Source organism: Sciurus carolinensis, chromosome 4, assembly GCF_902686445.1.
Source record: "Sciurus carolinensis chromosome 4, mSciCar1.2, whole genome shotgun sequence".
Lineage (NCBI taxonomy): Eukaryota > Metazoa > Chordata > Mammalia > Rodentia > Sciuridae > Sciurus > Sciurus carolinensis.
This window is the reverse complement of record NC_062216.1, coordinates 151,872,546-151,892,143: the sequence shown is the minus strand read 5'-3', so window position 1 is coordinate 151,892,143 and position 19,598 is coordinate 151,872,546. Positions and strand designations below refer to the sequence as shown.

The following is a 19,598-nucleotide window of genomic DNA, read 5'->3' as shown; positions in this document are numbered from 1 at the left end:
GTGTGTATAACTAATAAAATTTTAAATACATCATAACCAAGGGGGTAAAGTCAAGCAATCACACGGCAGATACTAAGTGGGCAATTCCTTTTTCCACTACTCGTCAACTACTTCTTTGGTTATGTATTCCCATAATTCTCTATAATGCAGGCACAAAAGGGATACATACAGAGGCTGCCACTTTATAGTGAAACATGACATGAAACATGTGGCTACTGACAATGAACCAAGAACGAAAGACCAGGCCAATGCAAACAATGATTAAACCACAGAAAAACGTATGTGGATTCGTATACCTTACCACAGTCCTAGTATCACTGAAGAATGAGATGGCTCCACCTGGGTAAAGATGATATTCTATGTAGATGTTAAGACACTTCATTGACCTTCTCAATATACCTTCTACAAAGATGAAACCCTGAACAGAGAACCTGATAATTTGGATTGCTAAAAACATAATTTTAGTCAAAAAGTAATAATACTCAAGCTAGTTTCAGTGGAAAGAGCATGGGTTTTGGAACCAAGAGACTTAGGTTCGGATTCTGGCTCTATCACTTTCTGTAGCTGAACATTCTTGGGTAATTCACTTAATGGTATTAAACCAAACTGGATAGTCTGAACCTTGGTTTTTCACTGGCAAAATATACTAAACTTTATAGTGTGGTTTGGAGTAGCAAATCAAAATGTGAAAGCACTTTGTAAACAGTCTCTTTATAAATGTTAATTTATAAGAATGACAATTCTTAAAGTCACAGGCCAGCAGAGGATCCTGAAACCTGCTTACTCATAACTTGATTACTCCTTCTAGGAGTCATGAGAACATTATAACTTTTATATACAAAAGTTTTAGCTATACTTCCTGAGTTTCATATGGTTAGGTTGTAAGAAAGTTGAAGTATGTCCCCTTTGAAGTCAAGGGTCAAGCAATAGATATATTACTTACAGCCTAGTCTAGGGGAAAAATTTTTTTTAAAAAGAAAGCCTCACAGGAATCACAAAGACTCTCAGTGTTGACTATTTCAAATGTCTAGGAAATTCTGTGATTCATCATTCCCCCCAAGACTAAACTGATCACACTAATAGATGGACTCCCATCCCTCCTGAGGAATAACTGTCAATGGAGGAAGATACTAGCACTAATTTAAAAGTCTAACAAATAAGGTTTCAATAACTGTCATTCTAAGTTGTTATTAGCCTCTTATAAAAGCTATGAACAATACCAAAAGCCAAAATTAAAAGATCCCAGTTACTGCAGAATTTCTAATTAAAAAAAAAATCACTGCCAAAATCAATAGCAAAACAAATTCAGATTGATAATTTTTCTCGCTAATAAACTGGAAATGGCAAACTGAAAAATGACAAAAAGAAGTAAAGTGAATACTCACCAACTTGTGAAGTAAGTCATCTTTCTTATTGCACTGAGAAAAAAAAATCCAACTTTTGATGGTTTCAGCCACTTTTAACAGGATGCCTTGCTGAAGGAGATGAATGACATTATATAGGACTGTTAATTAAACACAACCAAAAATCAAAAAAACTCCAAATAACTTATGTCTAGTTAATCAGAATTTTTATCAGAAAAAGGGAGGCAAAACTGTCCAGGTTATACATCTTGTCAATGTTGCAGCCTCCTCATTAGTTCCAAATTTTTGTTGTATAATAGAATGACCTAGAGATTTTAGTTAGAAATATATTTCTGAGCCTCCAAACTAAAAAGAGTTTGATTCAATAGGTTTGGAATGAGGCCTAGAAATCTGTTCCTCAAAATGCAGCCAAAAGTCATTCTAATGCAATCCATTTGTCTTGGGAACACTATATACTATGTCAATGTGATGATGGTATTTATTTCAGAATGAAAACCCTAGGGCATGCCAAGTTCTCAAATACTAAGACCATTTCATTTCATAATATCAAGGCAGAAAGATGTTTTAATCATTTTAGAAAAACTGTCACATACTGAAATAAAAGATTTATTATTGAATCAACCAAAAATTCAATTTGCCTTAATAGCTTGTTCTCTGAACATGCCAGTATATGGAAGTTATATTCATTAAGTGATGGAGTTTATATTAAGTGATTACTATATCCACATGCCTCAAAGGGTCATAAGAAAAACAAATAAATACGCATAACTGCTGTTTTCAAGAACTTAGTCTAGAAAAGACAGTAGAAATAATGACATACCAATGCAAAGTCAAGAAAAGTGTGGGAGAAGAGGAGGTCAAAAGAGCAGTTGACACTGGAGCTGAGCCCTATCAGAGGAGCAGGAATTTAACAAAGGAGGGAAGACATTCTGGGGAAGGGAAGAGGAGGAGCAGAGGAGAGGGGCTAAGGAGGTGCAGACCATGGGAATGGTGGCTGAGCCCAGACAGTTGTTATCAAGGGAAGAAGGGGTTAGTCAGGAAGTTAAAAGGTATAAGGATTCCATAAATTACAATTTTTATGTGTCAATTAAAGAAAAAAAAAAGGTAGGGCAGAGTGGGTGTAGTTAAGTGGTAGAGAGTATGCTTAGGAAAAGGGAGGCCCCGACTTAATCCCCAGTCTGGGGACAGAGGGTAGTATACTGAGAGGTATACTACAATCTTAGATACCATAGTAATCTGGACATTATCTGGTAGGTTATGAGGAGCCACAAAGGTTTTTAATGCAAGAAAGAAAAATAATAAATCAGCATTTTATAAAAATAATTGTAAAGGCTATACTGGCAGGTAATGTCTGTAGAATGACTAGGAAGATATTTAATAGTTCATATAAATAATGATAAAGGTCTCTGCAAGGTAATGTATGCAAACATAGTAATGCATAAGGGTCAGACTTCAGATACATAGAAGTTGACCTGATATATCATTTAGTTACCAAAGCAACACAGGAGTGATAGGAAATGGTAAGATAACTGACAGAGGGCAGTAATTTGGGAATATAGAAAGAATGTCTTTTGTTTGTTTGCTTGTTTGTTTTGGGGGTGACTGAGAAAAGAAGTCCTGTTTGGACAGGTTAAATCTGAGCTTATTGGAGCACACGCAGGTGAAAATGTCTGATAAGCATCTGGAAATCAGCAAAGCCTGGAGAATGTATATAAGCAACCAATGAAGGGAAGAAAGTAGATGAGATTACCCAGAGAAGAAAGACGAAGGAGAGAAGAGGTTTGAAGCTAAAATCTTATGACAGAGCGGGGAATAGTGCACATCTGCAATCAGGAGGCAGAGGCAGGAGGATTGCAAGTTGGCGGAATTGTAAGTTGGAGGCCAGTCTGGGCAACTTAGTAAGTCCTACCTCAAAATAAAAAGTAAGAAGGGCTGGGGATGTAGCTTAGTGGTAGAAAATCCCTGGTTCAATCCAAGTACTATAAAGTAACAAAAACAAACAAAAAACCTTATGAAAGGACACTAAGAACAACCACAAGAAAGGAAACGGGGAAAAAAAAAGATTGAATATCATGATACAAATACTAGAACAGACTATACAATAAATACTTAACATTAATGAAAAAAAGTTTAAAAAGAGAAGGCAATTAATAATGCTAATGACTGCTTCATCAAGAATGCATATTTTATTTTATTTTTTTTAAAAACTGCTTTGCAAAGAAAATAATTGATAGTTCACTCCCTGAACAGAATTTTGGGGACAATTCTAAAAATATATTCCCTGAGAATGAATAATTCAATAAATGCTTCTAAATTTTAGCTGTCCCAGATATAGGGGGTAAAATTAATTTTAGGAAAATAAAGCTCATACAGTAAAGAAGTTGCTCAGAGATGTACAACAGGAAGACTAAATAAAATTATTCTAGACATGTGGTGAGCTTTTAAAATATCCTCTGACTGTGTTTTTTGTCCCTCCTCAATTACTGAGAGGATTCAATTATAAGCTCTTAATCTGATTTGTTTATAAATGAAAACATTCCTATAAATAAAAATCCTTATCATAAGTGACAAGCATTAAACATCTGAGTTTATGCCCCAAAGCACTTCCAAAACTAGAAGTCAGTGCCCATCTCCTACCCGAAGATTATCCCTTAGCCAGTCTTAGCTGCTGCTAAGTAATCTCAAATACAAGTACTAGTCTATAAATAGCTTATAAAATATTAGGTTTTGCTTTCAAACCCCTTCCCAAGAATTCACATTCTTAAAAGAAAAGGGGAAGAAGGGGTAAATTCTGATCCATGTGAGCACTAACTTCCCTAACTCCCATTTCTAGGTGTTAGTTAAAAACATTTCTTTAGAGTTTACTTCGTTATTGCAAAGGAGTGAGCTTGGTTACCTCACATTTTATGTTTTACTAACAAGATCAGGAGAAAAGATATTCCTGTCAATTTATGCTCTCTCTCTTTATCAATGGAATAAATGACTAATTGGAAACTTTAATGCCTCTTCACAATAGTAACTGAGTCTTGTAATAAAACATGGATTAAACTAGAAGGATTAGGAATGAGGTAATCTGGTTAATTTTTTTTCTATTAGAATCCTTTGAATAAAACTGAAATGTACTAGAATATTTTAATATTTCAGGAAATATGACTAAAAAGACATAAGTGAATCTGGTAGATGCATTTTATAAGACATAATTAATGGAGATTTTTCCAATATCTCAGCTTCACAATGCTGTACATCAACTATATGAGATATTTACTATATAGATGTATGTAACCCTGTAAATATAAAAGGCATCAGAAATCGAGGTAAACACACCCATTCTATTATATAGCCTTGAAACTGTGTTTCAAAAACATCAATTTGCTTTCTTATAATTTGTGCTCTTTTAAAAAAAAGATTTAAAGAGGAAATTCCATTTAATAAAGGATTCCTATTAGTTGGGTTCTAACTGAAGTTTTAGTATATTTTTCAGGATCCTTTTGGATAACTTAAATATTTAAAAATAACATTTTAATTCAACCATGTTCATTTTCTCAGTTTATATAAGTTATCCACAAAACAGTCTGAAGCAGCAGTAAGGATTCCTGTTTACCTAAACGATTTTCTAGTACTGATAAAATGAAAAAGAAGCATCTCACCAATGTGAAGAAGGACACGGAAGTACTTGGGAGGTGGTTTTGCTTTTGCTTTTGCTTTTGCTTTTGGGTAGTAAAAGTGTTTAAACAGTAAAATAAGGAACAAAAGCCATAAAAAATGAACATATTTGGCTGGCGATGTAGCTCAATAACAAGAGTCCTTGCCTAGTGGGTAGAAGGTCCTGGGTTAGTTAGGTCTGTAGCAAAACACACACACACACACACACACACACACACACACACACGAATAACCATGTTCTCAAAGGGTGTGGTGGTGCATATGTATATTCCCAGGAACTGAGGAGGCTGAGGCAGGAGGATTGCAGGTTTGAGGTCAGCCTCAGCAACTTAGCAAGGACTTGTCTCAAAATAAAAAAATTAAAAGGGCTGGGGATGTGGCTCGCTGGTAAAGCACCCCTGGGTTCAATCCACATACAAAAAAAAAAAAAAAGAATGAGCACACTCTCTTACTTTTGGTAGGACTTTCATAGGAGGCTTTTGTTGTCCCTCTGTTGTAGCACATTTTTCGGTTTTTGGTGACAAAGAAGAACATATTTCAAAGTCTGTGTGTCCCAAATCCTGTAAGTACTGGTAAAGTGGAGAATTCTGTAAGAGACATATAAAATAAATTTCAAGATCCTTATTTTTTTCAAAAGTTTAAGAGGCCAAATTCAATATCAAATTTCACCATCATGACTAGTATGTCCAGAGTCTTTAAGACTTCAGTGAGAATCGAAAGCTGCAATCAATGTGATTTAATACCAATAAATCAACGAGCATTCAACAGAGAGACCCAAAAAAGGAAAAACTCTAAGTAAAACAGACAGAATATTTTGGGCAAGTACCAGCAAGCAAAACTGAATTTAGGAATATAAATAGATTGGTTAGGCGATATCTTTGTCTCAAATTTTTGTATTCTTAAAGTGAACTGTTTCAAAATAGCCAATGATGGTTATAGTTATGAAGAGGACCTACAGTGAAAAATAGTTATTACTTTAAGCCAAAAGTACTAAATAATGATTATTATATTAATTACAATTTTATCATAATATATTCATGACTTTGTTAAACACAAGTATATATTAATTACCATAAGCTTGGCATTGCAAATGAAACTCTTCAAAGGAGTTACTATTAGATAAACTATAAATCACATATGAGAAATGGCAAATCAGAGAATATGGCTAATACAAGCATTAGAACCCAGTAACTAAACACCCAAACTATAGGTCTGAATCCCAAGTTTGCCTCTTACTAGCTAAGTAACCTATGGCAATTTACAATCCTTCTGTGTTTTAGTTATGCCATCTAAAACCAGGAAGAGTTAACCTTAATTCAAAGGGTTCTTATATAAACTAAATTAATATAAAGCAGTTAGGACAGTCCCTGGCACATAGTGATTGCTCGATTTATACTCTAACTTTTTATAAGTTATGTGGAAAAAACACAGATATAGGAACAGACTTTTTAAAAAAATGACTAATCGCATCAAACAGAAACATTGTTTTTCCTATTGGACGAAACTTCTATTGGAAAACTCTTCTAGATAAGTATATAAATTAATTTTAACTTCCAACTTTCTCTAAAGCACAAAGTTGGTGATAAATCTAAAAATAAATCTTGGGTCAGGCATAGTGGCCCACACCTGTAATCCCAGCAACTTGGGCTGAGGCAGGAGGATCCCAAGTTTGAGGCCAGCCTCAGCAACTTAGCAAGGCCCTAAGCAACTTAGCAAGATCCTTTCTCAAAAGAAAAAATAAAAAGGAGCGGGGATGTAGCTCAGTGGTAAAATGCCCCTGGGTTCAAACCCTGGCATCCATGCATCCATGCATCCATGCATCTATCCATCAATCAATCAATCTTGGGCTGAGGGTGTAGCTCAGTGGTAGAGCATTGGCCTAGCATGCACAAGGCCCTGAGTTTGATGTCCAACACCACACACACAAAATGTCTTGATTCTGTTCAACAATCTCAATCTTCAACAAATCTATATGCTAGGTATTAAGAAATAAAATAATAAAAACAGTAATGCAGCTGCCCAGCTAAATCAAGCAAGAGAGAGCTATTCTCCAAAGCAGAGTTTATTCAGGAAGAGTAAGGGATTACAACCTGAGACACACTTGCACCACGGCAGACTATAGGGGCCTCAAGAGATGGGGCAAAGCGTTTATTAAGGGCAAAAGTGAAAAGTTCATTTAAAGTATTTAGAAACAGACTGGTTTACAGGGACTTATTGCAGGAGGTAGCATTTGTTCTTTGGTGGTGCAGGCTGTTGCTAGCAGAGGGTCTTTATAGAAGTGGCTTACTTGGAAAATACTGGTTTGGTAAATTCTTGTTCTTTTTTGGCAGTTCCTATTTCAGGCATACCTGAGTGAGGGTTCTCCCTTTTTTGTCTCTGGACTCCATTTTGTTAGGATTTTAAATAAGTGAGTCTACTTTGGTGCTAACAACTTTCACACAGTTAACAAATCTTTAAGTATTTACTTGCATCATCTCAGTTATGCTTCACAACAAACTTGAATGGGTTTTATAATCATCATCATTAAAATTATTATTGCTATTCTCATTTTATACATGTAGAAACAGATTCTGGATGAAAGCAGAAGAGTTGGGATTGGCTAATAAATCTGTCTCCAAAGTCAACACTCTGAAATATTATTCTAAGCTAAAAGAATTCATTTGTCTAGTGAGGAAGATACCAAAGAAGCTTACTTATAGTTTAGTACAGAGAAACCAAGCAAATTAACAATAACAGGAACATAACGGATGCTGTGGAAACAGAGGAGCCACAGCTAAATTAGGCTTTCAGGGACTATATTGTTGAATTCAGAATAAGAATTCTTATTCTGCTGGGCAGCAATTTGAGAGAATAGAAGTATGAGTCAAATGCCTTTCTTAAAATTATGAGGAGAAATATATTTCTTATCCCTCTACTAGATTTAAAATCTCTGGTGGCATAAACAGTTAATCTTTGTATTCCCTACAATGTATATTTGAATATTGCCTTGAAATTCAATTTGTGTTTTCAAGTTGAACTGTGAACCCCACCCTGCTCTGCCTCTCAGGGTGGCAAGAGAATAAGAACACTGGCCCATTTGTCTGGACTGACCTTTTGAAAAGTTTACATACTTAAAAAAAAAAAATCAAACACTTGTTTTTAAGGCAGTAGAACTCTTTCTTCACATGAACTCCCATGGGGAAGAACAATAAATAAGACTGATCAAAGCAGAGTTAAGTCAGGGGCAGCAAACGTTTGCTATAAAAGGCCAGAGAGTAAATCTGTTAGGCTTTGAAAGCCATATGGTTTTCTGTCCCAACAATCAAGCCTGCTGCTGAAGTGTGAAAGCAGAGACAATACATAAACCCATGAGTACAGTTATATCTCAATAAAACTTTATTTACACACAATGAAATCTGAACTTTACATAATTTTCATGTGTCAGAGAATATCATTATTTTGATATTTTCTCCAACAAATGCAAAGGTGACCAGGGAGGATGGGCCTATGATTATGATCCCAGATAATCAGGAGACTGAGGCAGAAGGATTGCGAGTTTGAGGTCAGCCTGGGCAAGTTAGTCTCAAAGTAAAATTTAAAAAATGGGGATACAGTGCAGTGGTAAAGCATTGTCTAGCATGCAAGAGGCCTGGGTTGGATTTCCAGCACTGCGGAAAAAAAAAAAAAAAAAAAAAAAGGGAAACCACTGTTCACCAATCATTTAAAAAATGGGGTGGGAGAATCTGGCCTAATAGCCCTACTTACTGATTCCTATTCTAATTAAAGACTCAGTGGAAATCAGGAGGCACACTCTTAACTGATGTTCTGAGAAGAGGTTTGGAGGGTGGGTGTGGAAGCAAAAATTTTTTTTATTCAGATTACAAGGCCCCTTTTACTGCACATATAGCAGATGCTCCCTCAGCACTGATTCCTATATCCCTTCCTTTTCTAATTGTCATTACTCAAAAAAGAACAAAATGGAATATCTGTAGCACAGATTTTTAACAAAATGATATATAGAAAATAAACAACGAATACTTTGCTTTCCAGATACATTCTTCATATATGTTAAACACATACTTACTGTTTACTTAACTATAATCTAGAACACTTGCCTAATTCACAAAATAACAGCATTAATAGATCATCTTCTAGACCATAGATTATGTTCAACAGTGTCATGTGATACACTTTTCTCCCTGTTTTAGTCAGTTTTTTGTTGCTGTGACTAAAGGACCCAACCAGAACCATTGTAGAGAAAGAAAAGTTTATTTGAGGGCTCGCAGTTTCAGAGGTCTTAGTCCATAGAAGGCTGGCTCCATTCCTTGGGGCTCAAAGTGAGGCAGAACATCATGGCAGAAGAGTGTGGCAGAGGGAAGCAGCTCACATGCTGATCAGGAAACAGAGACTACCTTGCCAGATACAAATATATACCCCAAAGCCATGCCCCCAATGCCCCACCTCCTCCAGCCACAACCCACCAGCCTTCAGTTATCACTCAATTAATATCATTAGGTGATTAATTCACTGATTGGTTTAAGGCTTTCATAACCCAATCATTTCTTCTCTGAACCTTCTTGTATTATCTCACACATGAGCTTTTGGGGGACACTTTATATCTAAACCACAACACTCCTAGTAGCTTATTCTGCCTTTTCTCCAAACAAAAATGAACTTTCCAGCTGGCTTCACAAGTTTCTTGTCAAAGGTGTGACATATCCATTTATGCTAAGTAATTGCTTAAGATGCCATAATAGCCTTGGTTTCTTACCTACTTTTTGTGACAATTTTATTACCTTCATTCTAGAAAGTACTGTTTTACAGTTCTGGAAAAATCTGGCTTGCCAAGACAATCACTGTGCTTTGGTTCATGGCTTTATGCAATTAAGTATTTGATGAAGTCTCATAGAAGTCTTTGGATTGGGAATGAATGTACTGGAGGTCCAATAAAATGTAATTTCTAGACATCTACCATTATATTTCCTATTTACAATTTTGTTTGTTTTGTGATACTGGGGATTGAACATAGGGGCTCTCTATCTACATCCCCAGCACTTTTTGAGACAGGGTCTCACTAAGTTGCTGATGCCAGACTTGAACTTGTGTTTCTCCTGCCTCACGCTCCTGAGCTGGGATTATAGGCGACTGCCACCCTTCCCGGCCATATTCAATATTCTATTTTTGACAGTTAGTGCAAATTGGATCACTTTCTAACACAAACCTAGATACTCTATGAATGCAAAAGTGCCTTTTCTATGTTTATGACAAGATGAACTGACCAAGACAGACCTTGTAGCACATGAGCAATTTTTATGAATACAGAGGAAATTTCTGGCGAAATTAATGCTTTAAAAATATTTGGGGATAAAATTATCACTTTTTTCCCTCAAACTGCCAAATAACTTGCAGACTATTTGATGGATCTTGGGAAACCACATCCAGAACGATGATTCTCAAACTTTTTGAGACTTCTTATGGTCTTAAAAATTGAGGGTTCAAGTCATTACAATGTCAATGTAAACAACATATTTTGAATGCAAAATTTATTGAGAAGAATAAAAAACTTATTGAGAAGAATGAATTGTTTCACATTTTTGCAAATCTCCTATCTGGTTTAATAGAAGATAGCTAGAATCTTATATCTAATTGTTAAGGTTTGGATCTTAAAAGTCTCCCTAAAGGCTTGGTTACCACCTGTGGTACTATTTGGAAGTGATGGAATAGTTAGGAGATGGGACCTACTGAAAGGAACTTTGGTCTTTGTGGGTGTGTCTTTGAAGGGGATGAGAGTCCTTGTCCGCTTTCTCCCTCCGCTGTATGGCTGCTATGAGGTGAGCGACGTTGCTGTACCATGCACCAGTACCATGATGTTCTGTCTCACCACAGACCAGTGCAGTGCAGCCAAATGACCATGTACTGAAAGCTCTGAAACCATGAGACATTTCAAAATAAACTTTTCCTCCTATAAGTTGTTTATCTCAGGTATTTTATCATAGCAACAGAAAAGTGACTAACATACTGTTCCTGCATTCAGTGTGATACAACTTATTGTTTTATGTTTTGGAATTTATTGGGTGAAGTACACAAAGACAACCAAGCTTTAAACAGATATTAGCTGGAAAGGATGGAGTATTTTAATAGTCTCTCTCTCACTCTCTGTTTTGGTACTGGAGATTGAACAGAGAGATGCTTTACCACTGAGCTACATTCACAGCCCTTTTTATTTTAAGACACGGTCTTGCTGAGTTTCTGAAGTAAGTCTTAGTAAGACGCTTAGACTGGCCTTGAACTTTGTAATCCTCCTACCTCAGGTTCCCAAGTCACTGGGATTACAGGTGTGTGCCACTGCATCCAGCTGTCTTTTTGATAATTATAGTATCAACAAAGAATGGCTATGCCAAAACTTGAAACATCATTGTTTCAAAAGATTTTCTTTTTTCTCTTTGTCTCTCGCTTTTTCTTTCAATGATTGAGCCCAACTGTAAGCACATACTCTATCACTGAGTTGTATCACCCCCGAGTCCTTGAAAAGGTTAATTTTAATGTAGAATATGAAATTTTACTGATGTATCTTTGTACTATGTGCATGTATGATAGGATCAGAGTGAATAATGTCTTAATACTAAAACTTGATCACTCTTTCTGGTCTTGGTGGTACATGCCTATAATCCCAGTTACTTGGGAGGCTGAGGCACGAGGATCACAAGTTAGAGGCCAGTATGGAAAACTTAGTGAGATCCATAGGGCTATGGATATAGCTCAATGGCAAGGCACTTACAGGGGTTCAGTCCCTAGTACCACCAAACAAACAAACAAAACCAAGACAAAATCAAAAAGCTTGATCACTCAATATAAAATAATTTACTTTTATTTTGATTGCCTTTTTTTACAGCAAAGTGAGATTCCTTATTGCAACTATCCTAACTACTTTGAGTTTGGGGGTCACTAGTTTTAAAAATTAACAAATATACAGAAATATCTGTTATTCTCATAGTGTTATTAGAGGTTAATGGTGACTTTAGAAAGGGACTTTTTTGGGAAGGGGTAAGGCAGAGCAGGTGGGGCTAGGTAGTTTTTTCTATTATAAGTTTTTCCTTGGTTCAAGCAAAATAGAACCACAGCTGTTTTAGTTAAGTTGTTTTTTGAAGAGAAATCATCAGCACTAGATTCAAACTGTAATTGTGAAGTATCCGAGAAATGTTCCTGCCGCCAAAAGAAATATGAGAAACCTCAGTCATGGCCTGTGGGAGCTCCTCCTCAGGAAATCCTTGTGGCTCACTATTCCTGTAAATTCTAGCTGACAGAAAACACACATCAGAGCATAAGAAAGAATTTTGCTAAATGAAAAATATTCAAGAGTCTTTGGTTGTACTGATTGTTCTGGTGGCTGAAACATATTTTTGCAAGAAAAATAAACAAAAATAGACAAGAAACCCCCGGATTTTTGCTGAACAAGTACTCCAAGAAAATGACTCATCCAAGTCTTATATTAATGGTACTTCAGACTGGCCCTGCACACAGCCCCACCTAAAGATATCAGATCCCACAATAATGGATATATAAAGTCTGAATTACTCGGTTAACACAGTGTCTGTTTTCTGTATGATCCACAGTACATTCTGTAGAAGTGTATTATTATTGTTGGTTTGCATTTTAACGTAAAGATTAGTCCAGAAATGGAAGTGAAGGATGAAATGCTTTTACTATTAGCTTAATTAACTCTTCTAAAATAATTTAAACACAATAGAACAAGTTGTAAGCTTTCAGGTCTGAGGTCAGAGAGGAGTAGGCCCCAAATGACAGAATTAGCCAACCATTCAATAGCAACAAAACAAAAAGACCCAACATTTAGATTCAAGGGATAAAATGAAATAAAACAGGAGAGGTCCTTGCTAAAAAGTTTCATCCTCTGGTACTTCTGATAAGACCATGGTTTATAAGGCTTTCAAAATTAGCTAGAAAAATACTGAGAGATCTGGTACGTTCTAAGTAGGCTGTGCTTCAGGGAAATCATCTCTTGGTTTCAGATTCTTGCAAAATAAGATGTATGGGGTTCTTAAACTTGTTCAGGAGGTAAAATAAAATTCCTGATCCTTTTCAAGAAACAAGATAAAGAAGTGCTATGTTAATGAAAAGAGATACTAAGTAAGAAGGTATATTTTTTTATAGAGCAATGTCCTACCATCCTCTGGGCCCTCTTCTGAAAGAGTAGAATCAAGTCTCAAAAATGACTTTTTAACTGTGTCTCTAATATCATAGGACTACCTCTGTGAATGTAAAATATTTTGTACTTTTAGGATACATAGCAGTTAATCATTATGATGTTCTTGACTGTTCTCTTTCCATATGGTGATTGAGAAGCTAAAGAGAGAATGGTGCCAGGTTTAAAAAAAAGTGGAATGTTAAAATATAGAATTTTGTGCTAAGTCAAATGCCATCTTATCTCACACAATCAGCCAAATTCTACAGATCTAATTGCCCAGTTTCTTCAACAAATAAATGACATACTAAAGGGAGGGGGTAGGGAAAACTGTTAAAAGACCCAACAGACATACCACCAAAATGCAATGTATACACCTGGTTTGAACAACTCTTAGAAGACATGTTTCAGATACTTAAAGAAATCCAATACAAACTAGGTATTATATGGGAAAGGAATTATTATTAATTTTGTTAAATGGGATAGTTGTATTGGGATTACCTCATTTGAACAAAAGAGTATCTGTTAGAGATGCATATGGATATATTTACAGGTGAAATTAGGTAATATCTGGAATTCGCCTTAAAATACTCCAAGAGAAAAGGTGGGGTAGAGAGGAACAGGTACAATGATTTGGTAAAATATTAAAGCTGTGGAAGTTGATGTTGGATGATGGGTACATGGAGTTTTTAATGTATTCGTCTCTGTTTAAATATATAATTTTAAAGTTCATAATGAATGTCTTTTAAAAATCATATGGCAGGTTTTCCAAGATTTAGACATAAAAGGTTAAGAAACTATTATGTAAGAAAAATGTAAAATTGACAAAATTCAACTATCTTAATCTGGGAAAAAGGTCAACTTACTAGATTTTAAAACACAGTCTTAACAAATTTCCTTTTAATAGTAGTGGTACTTTTAATGTCAACTCAAAGGGAATATGGCACAAAGGAATACAAAAATAATAAAGCAATGTCTTTAAATGAATTTGTGAGTTAATCACACACAGGCGTCAACTAGTGTAGCATGCACACATGATATTTTATGCTTTCATTTAAAATATTCTGACAATGCAGGGCAAGTACGTGGAGTTGCAGACTTCTACGACAATGCCCAGGCTCTCCCACTCCCACAAAGGACAACAAAAGTCAAAGGTGTCCTCTAGTAACATGATTTCAAGCTACCAATGTTGGTGGCGGTACGAATAAATGTCTCGTTACCTGTCAATTTCAATCATTCACTTTTTTTTCCACAAACTAATGCAAAGATTATGGAATATGAAATTCTCAGTTATGTGATTCTTTTGGAGCCATGTTTTAAAAACACCATTAAGCAAGGAAGTAAAGAAGAGGAGGAGGAAGAAGAGGAGTTGGAGGGGGAGTTGAGGAGGAAGTGGAAGAGGAGGAGAAAAAAACTACAATCTTCCTACAAAGTAGTGGTTCTCAGTCAAAGTAGATAATTGCAGCAACCCCACCCCACCCCAGACATCTGGTAATATCTGAGACATCTTTTCATTGTTAAAACTGGGATTTGGGGTGGAGAATACCACTAGTTAAGCCAATCTAGTGGGTGGAGGTCAGGATACTGTTCAACATCATACATTGCATAGGGACAGCTCCCATGAAGAGTTATTTGGCTCAAAATGTCAATAGTGTGGCGGTTGAAAAAACTGTTTTAGTAGAGTATAAGGAATCACAGATTTAAAAACCACAAAAAGTAGGTGGCCTAGTCCTGCTTTTGCTATTTACTTCTTATTTTGGGAGAATAATGGATTCAAAAAGAGCAAAACTCAAAACAGAAAGTGTAATGTACAAAGCTGCTCCCCCTGAACTTTCTGGTGCAGCCATTTCCCCGCCTCCCAATCACTTGTCAATCTGTCAACATCCTGGCTAGCTATTGGTTCATCAGTCAGCTTGCAAGTGTCCTTCTCCGATATTGGTCCCCTGTTAGCCCTGCGGGATTCAATTGCTTTACTGTAGCTACCCCAGCCATCTTTTCTCACCCTTCTGTCTGTCCTCCTCACTTTCTCTATCCTCCTGGCTTTCACACTCTCTCTAGCGCGCGCCCTTTCTCATTCTCTTTCTTTGCCTCTCATTTTCTCTCTTACCCTGCAGGGAGACACTCTGTTTGCTTAATAAACTCCCTTATGTGATTTCCCGTGTCCGGCGTGGTTTCTGTGGGATCCCTTACAGAAAGTCAATTATTTTTCCATGATTTGCAAGCCAAAAACTCAACAGAATTTCTATGAATGAAACAAGTTACTTGCAAATCAACTGCATGAGAGGTGCTGGGGATGTAGCTCAGTGGTAGAGTACTTGCCGAACGTGTGAGGCCCCAAGGTTTGATCCCCAGCACAGAAAAAAACAAAAACAAACAAACAAACAAAAAACCCAAAAACCTGCATCAGAGTTTACATTGAGATTTTAATAATGATGGATACATGGAGCTTTCATTGTATTCTTCTCTGTTTAAATATATAATTTTAAAGTCCATAATGAATGTCTTTTAAAAATCACGTCAGGGCTGGGGATATAGCTCAGTTGGTAGACAGCTTGCTTTGCATGCACAAGGTCCTGGGTTCAATTTCCAACACCAAAAAAAAAAAAAAAAATCATGTCAGGTAACTATACAAAAACCAAATAACTAACTACCCTAAGATTCCATCCCACCCCAATTAGAATGGTGATTATCAAGAATACAAGCAACAATAGGTGTTGGCGAGGATGTGGGGAAAGAGCTACACTCATACAATGCTGGTGGGGTTGCAAATTAGTGTAGCCACTCTGGAAAGCAGTGTGGAGATTCCTCAGAAAGCTTGGAATGGAACCACCATTTGATCCAGCTATCCCACTCCTTGGCCTATACCCAAAGGACTTAAAATCAGCATACTACAGAGATACAGTCACATCAATGTTCATAGCTGCTCAATTCACAATAGCCAGATTGTGGAACCAACCTAGATGTCCTTCAATGGATGAATGGATAAAGAAACTGTGGTATATATATACAATGGAATATTACTCAGTCATAAAGAATAATAAAATTATGGCATTTGCAGGCAAATGGATGAAATTGGAGAATATCATGCTAAGTGAGATAAGCCGATCTCAAAAAACCAAAGGACGAATGATCTCACTGATAAGCAGATGATGATACATAATGGGGAGGGGGAGGGGGGCAAGAATGGAGGAAGGAAGGACTGTATAGAGGGAAAAGAGGGGTGGGAGGGGTGGGGGGAAGGAAAAAAATAACAGAATGAATCAAACACCATTACCCTATGTAAATGTATGATTACACAAATGCACAAATGGTATGCCTTTACTTCATGTACAAACAGAAACAACATGTATCCCATTTGTTTACAATAAAAATAAATTTAAAAAAAAACCAAATAACTGCACTACTTGGTTATGCTTAAATAACTTCTATGGTAATCAATATGAACCTTTAAATAGGCTTAGAAATATTGTTACGGTATTAAAAATATCTGAAGAAAAAGTTTTCTATAGAATCTTATGTTCACTTTAATAAGGACTTAAATTTTAAATCCTATAAGAATTCTAGTTGAGCTAGACTACTTGAAGATTATTTCTACATGAACTTCATGTTCATTTAACTGAATTTCAGTTTTCCAATATAATAATTTTCGTATTTAAAAAAATTCTGTTGGGGTGTCAACATAAAAAAGAAATGTATATCTGACTAACAGGGTCACAGATATTAATTAGGAAGGTCAGGCATTTAAATAAACCTAGCCTCTTCCATAAGCAGCTCCACGCTGAGTGGTTTTCTTTGGCTACTGACACTAGTACAGTCAGCCCTCTAGTCCTTGGGTTTCGTATCTGTGAATTCAACCAACCATGGACAGAAAATATTAGGAAAAACTGCACCTGTACTGAACAGGTACTGACTTTTCCCCCTTTTCATTACTCCCTAAACAATATAGTATAACAACTATTAACATGGCATTTATATTGTATCAGGTATCATAAGTAAACTAGAGATGGTTTAAAGCACACAGAGGATGTCTGGGGTTACTATGCCAAGATCTATAAGAGACATGGCATTTACTGATTTGGACATCCTCGGGGGCAGGGGCAGGAACCAATCCCTGTGATTGATTGTGCTGTGGGTCTACAATCCAGTCCTTCTAATGGACAAACAGCCAGTGCTGGCCGTATCTTCCAATTAAGACAACGTCACTGTGTTACGATGCTTTTTTCTGTTTTTCTTCTCCGTCACTTCCTCTGTCCTGGTCTGAACCCTCGATGTTCTTTTCGCACTGACCCTGACACATGTTTTAGGCTCTCTCAGTTCCTCCTCTAGAAGAGCTGATCTCAGAGCCATTTTTAAAAAGCACCCAGCAGTCTGCAACACCCACGGGTCAGATTTTCTCTGATTTCTCACAAAACTATCTGTTTGTCTTATAGATACCAATGACTGAGAGCTAAGAGCATTACAGGGACCAAGCATCTGATTAGAAGACAGGCAGTGGCTATTTATTCATTTGTCACTAACCAAATATTTATTGAGCACCCAATGTGTATAAGGCTCTAGAGTGGCTTTGTTTTTTGACTTTAACTTCTTGCTAGGGACATATAAGAAAATGTTAACTTATTTTACCTATAAAAGGAAACTCAACTGCTCAACCTCATTTTTTTTTATTGCTTTGCTATTTTTAAATTTAAAAATTTTTTAAACAATACAAAAATGATAAAAAATGGCATAAAATGAGAATTAAGCTTGTTTATCCAACCCTTAACCCCTGGTCTCTCTCAAAAGATAATAAGCATTCTTTATATTGTGAATCCTTTCCTCAAATTTAGTGTCCATTTATGTATATAAGAATAGTCTTCAACATTTTCTTTGTCTTTTTGCAATACTGGGATTGAAACCAGGGCACTCTACCACTGAGCTATATCCCCAGCCCTTCTATTTTGATACAGGGTCTCACTAAGTTGCTGAGGCTGGCCTCAAACTTGCATCCTCCTGCCTCAGGTTCCCCAGCACCTGGGATTACAAGCATGTGCCACTGAACCTGGTACCTTCAACATTTCTCATAAGTGGAAATATATTTTATACTCTTCTCTGTACCTGGTTTTCTTCACTTAATACATCTTAAAGATCTTTCCATATTAGGCCTCGTATTCTACCTTATTCCTCTGTAGTGTCTTTATAGCATTTCAATTCTATGAATATGTCATTTACTTATCTTGTCTCCTATTGTTGGATAAACTGGACCAGGAGGTATATGGGAATTGAAAAAAAATTAATAAATGTTTAGGTATTAAAATAAAAATGATTTGGTTACTGACTGAAAGCAGATGGCAATGGAGGGAACAAGATGACTCCTACATTTCCAGTTTGAACAATCAGGCGGTGCTATTTACTGAAACATAAAACAGCAGCAAAGCAACAAATTGGAGGAGGAAAACAAGTTAGAAATACCACTAACCTAAAATATCTGGAGATCAGAAGAGTGGCCTACTAAATGTAGAGATTCAAGTTTTTAGCATATAAATATGGCGGGAAGCCCACGTGGCAAACACGTAGATGAACTAGATGACATATGCAAGGTGAACTAGAGATGGCTGAGAAAAAATGAAGTGAGCCCACTATGTTAGAGAAGAATAGAGTCAAAGCCAGAAAATAATAATAGCAACACTAAAAATAGTTCACATTTGTTGAGTTGCTTATATGCTAGAAGTTTCAGAACACTGAATTCTAAAACCAGCCTTGTGAGAAGGTATTATTATTACTCCCATTTTACAGACGAGAAAACCTAATCATAGGGAGGTTATGACTTTATTGGTTACTGAACAAAACCTGGCTGGTTGGATTCTGAAGTACACACTCTTAACCTTAACATAAAACTGTCTCTTTAAGGAAAAAGGGAGATTTAGAAGAAACAACTTTTGTGTCTGAAGTCAGTCACATATGTTACCTGTTACATTTTTTAAGGTCCAAAATGCTAATCATTGCAAGATAAGTTTTTAATTAAATCATATTTTTGTCTTTCTTCAAGATGTCCTCATCTCAAATTATTCCCTTTTGCCAGTGGCTTTAAGTTTCTTACAAACTATAGCTATTAAGTTTCCTATGAACTATAACTTTGCTGGGCACAGTGGTGCACTCCTATAATCCCAGTGACTTGGGACACTGAGGCTGGAAGATCACAACTTTGATGCCCGCCTCAGCAAATTAGTGACACCCTGCCTCAAAGAATAAAAACGACTGGGGATGTGTCTCAGTGGTAAAGCACCCCTGGGATCAATCCCCAGTACCAAAAAAAAAAAAAAAAAAAAAAAAGAAAGAAAGAAAGAAAGGAAATTAATTAATTTAGCTCTAAGGTAAATAGAGACATAGCAGGCACTAGTATGAAGATCCTGCAA

General features: G+C 36.3%; 1 protein-coding gene across 6 annotated transcripts in view; it reads right to left on the bottom strand.

Annotated features, from left to right (window-relative positions):
- Vezt (vezatin, adherens junctions transmembrane protein) overlaps nt 1-19,598 on the bottom strand; it is a 70,728-nt gene that overhangs the window by 35,435 nt on the left and 15,695 nt on the right. For 4 of the 6 annotated variants that reach the window (XM_047549102.1, XM_047549103.1, XM_047549106.1 and 1 more), the window contains exons 2-3: nt 5,480-5,614; nt 1,386-1,475 (exon numbers count right to left, since the gene is read on the bottom strand). In XM_047549102.1, the coding sequence (XP_047405058.1) occupies nt 1,386-1,475; nt 5,480-5,614 (225 nt within the window). Of the gene's footprint in view, nt 1-1,385; nt 1,476-5,479; nt 5,615-19,598 lie in introns of those variants that run through there. The other 2 variants (XM_047549104.1, XM_047549108.1) reach the window with 2 other exon arrangements.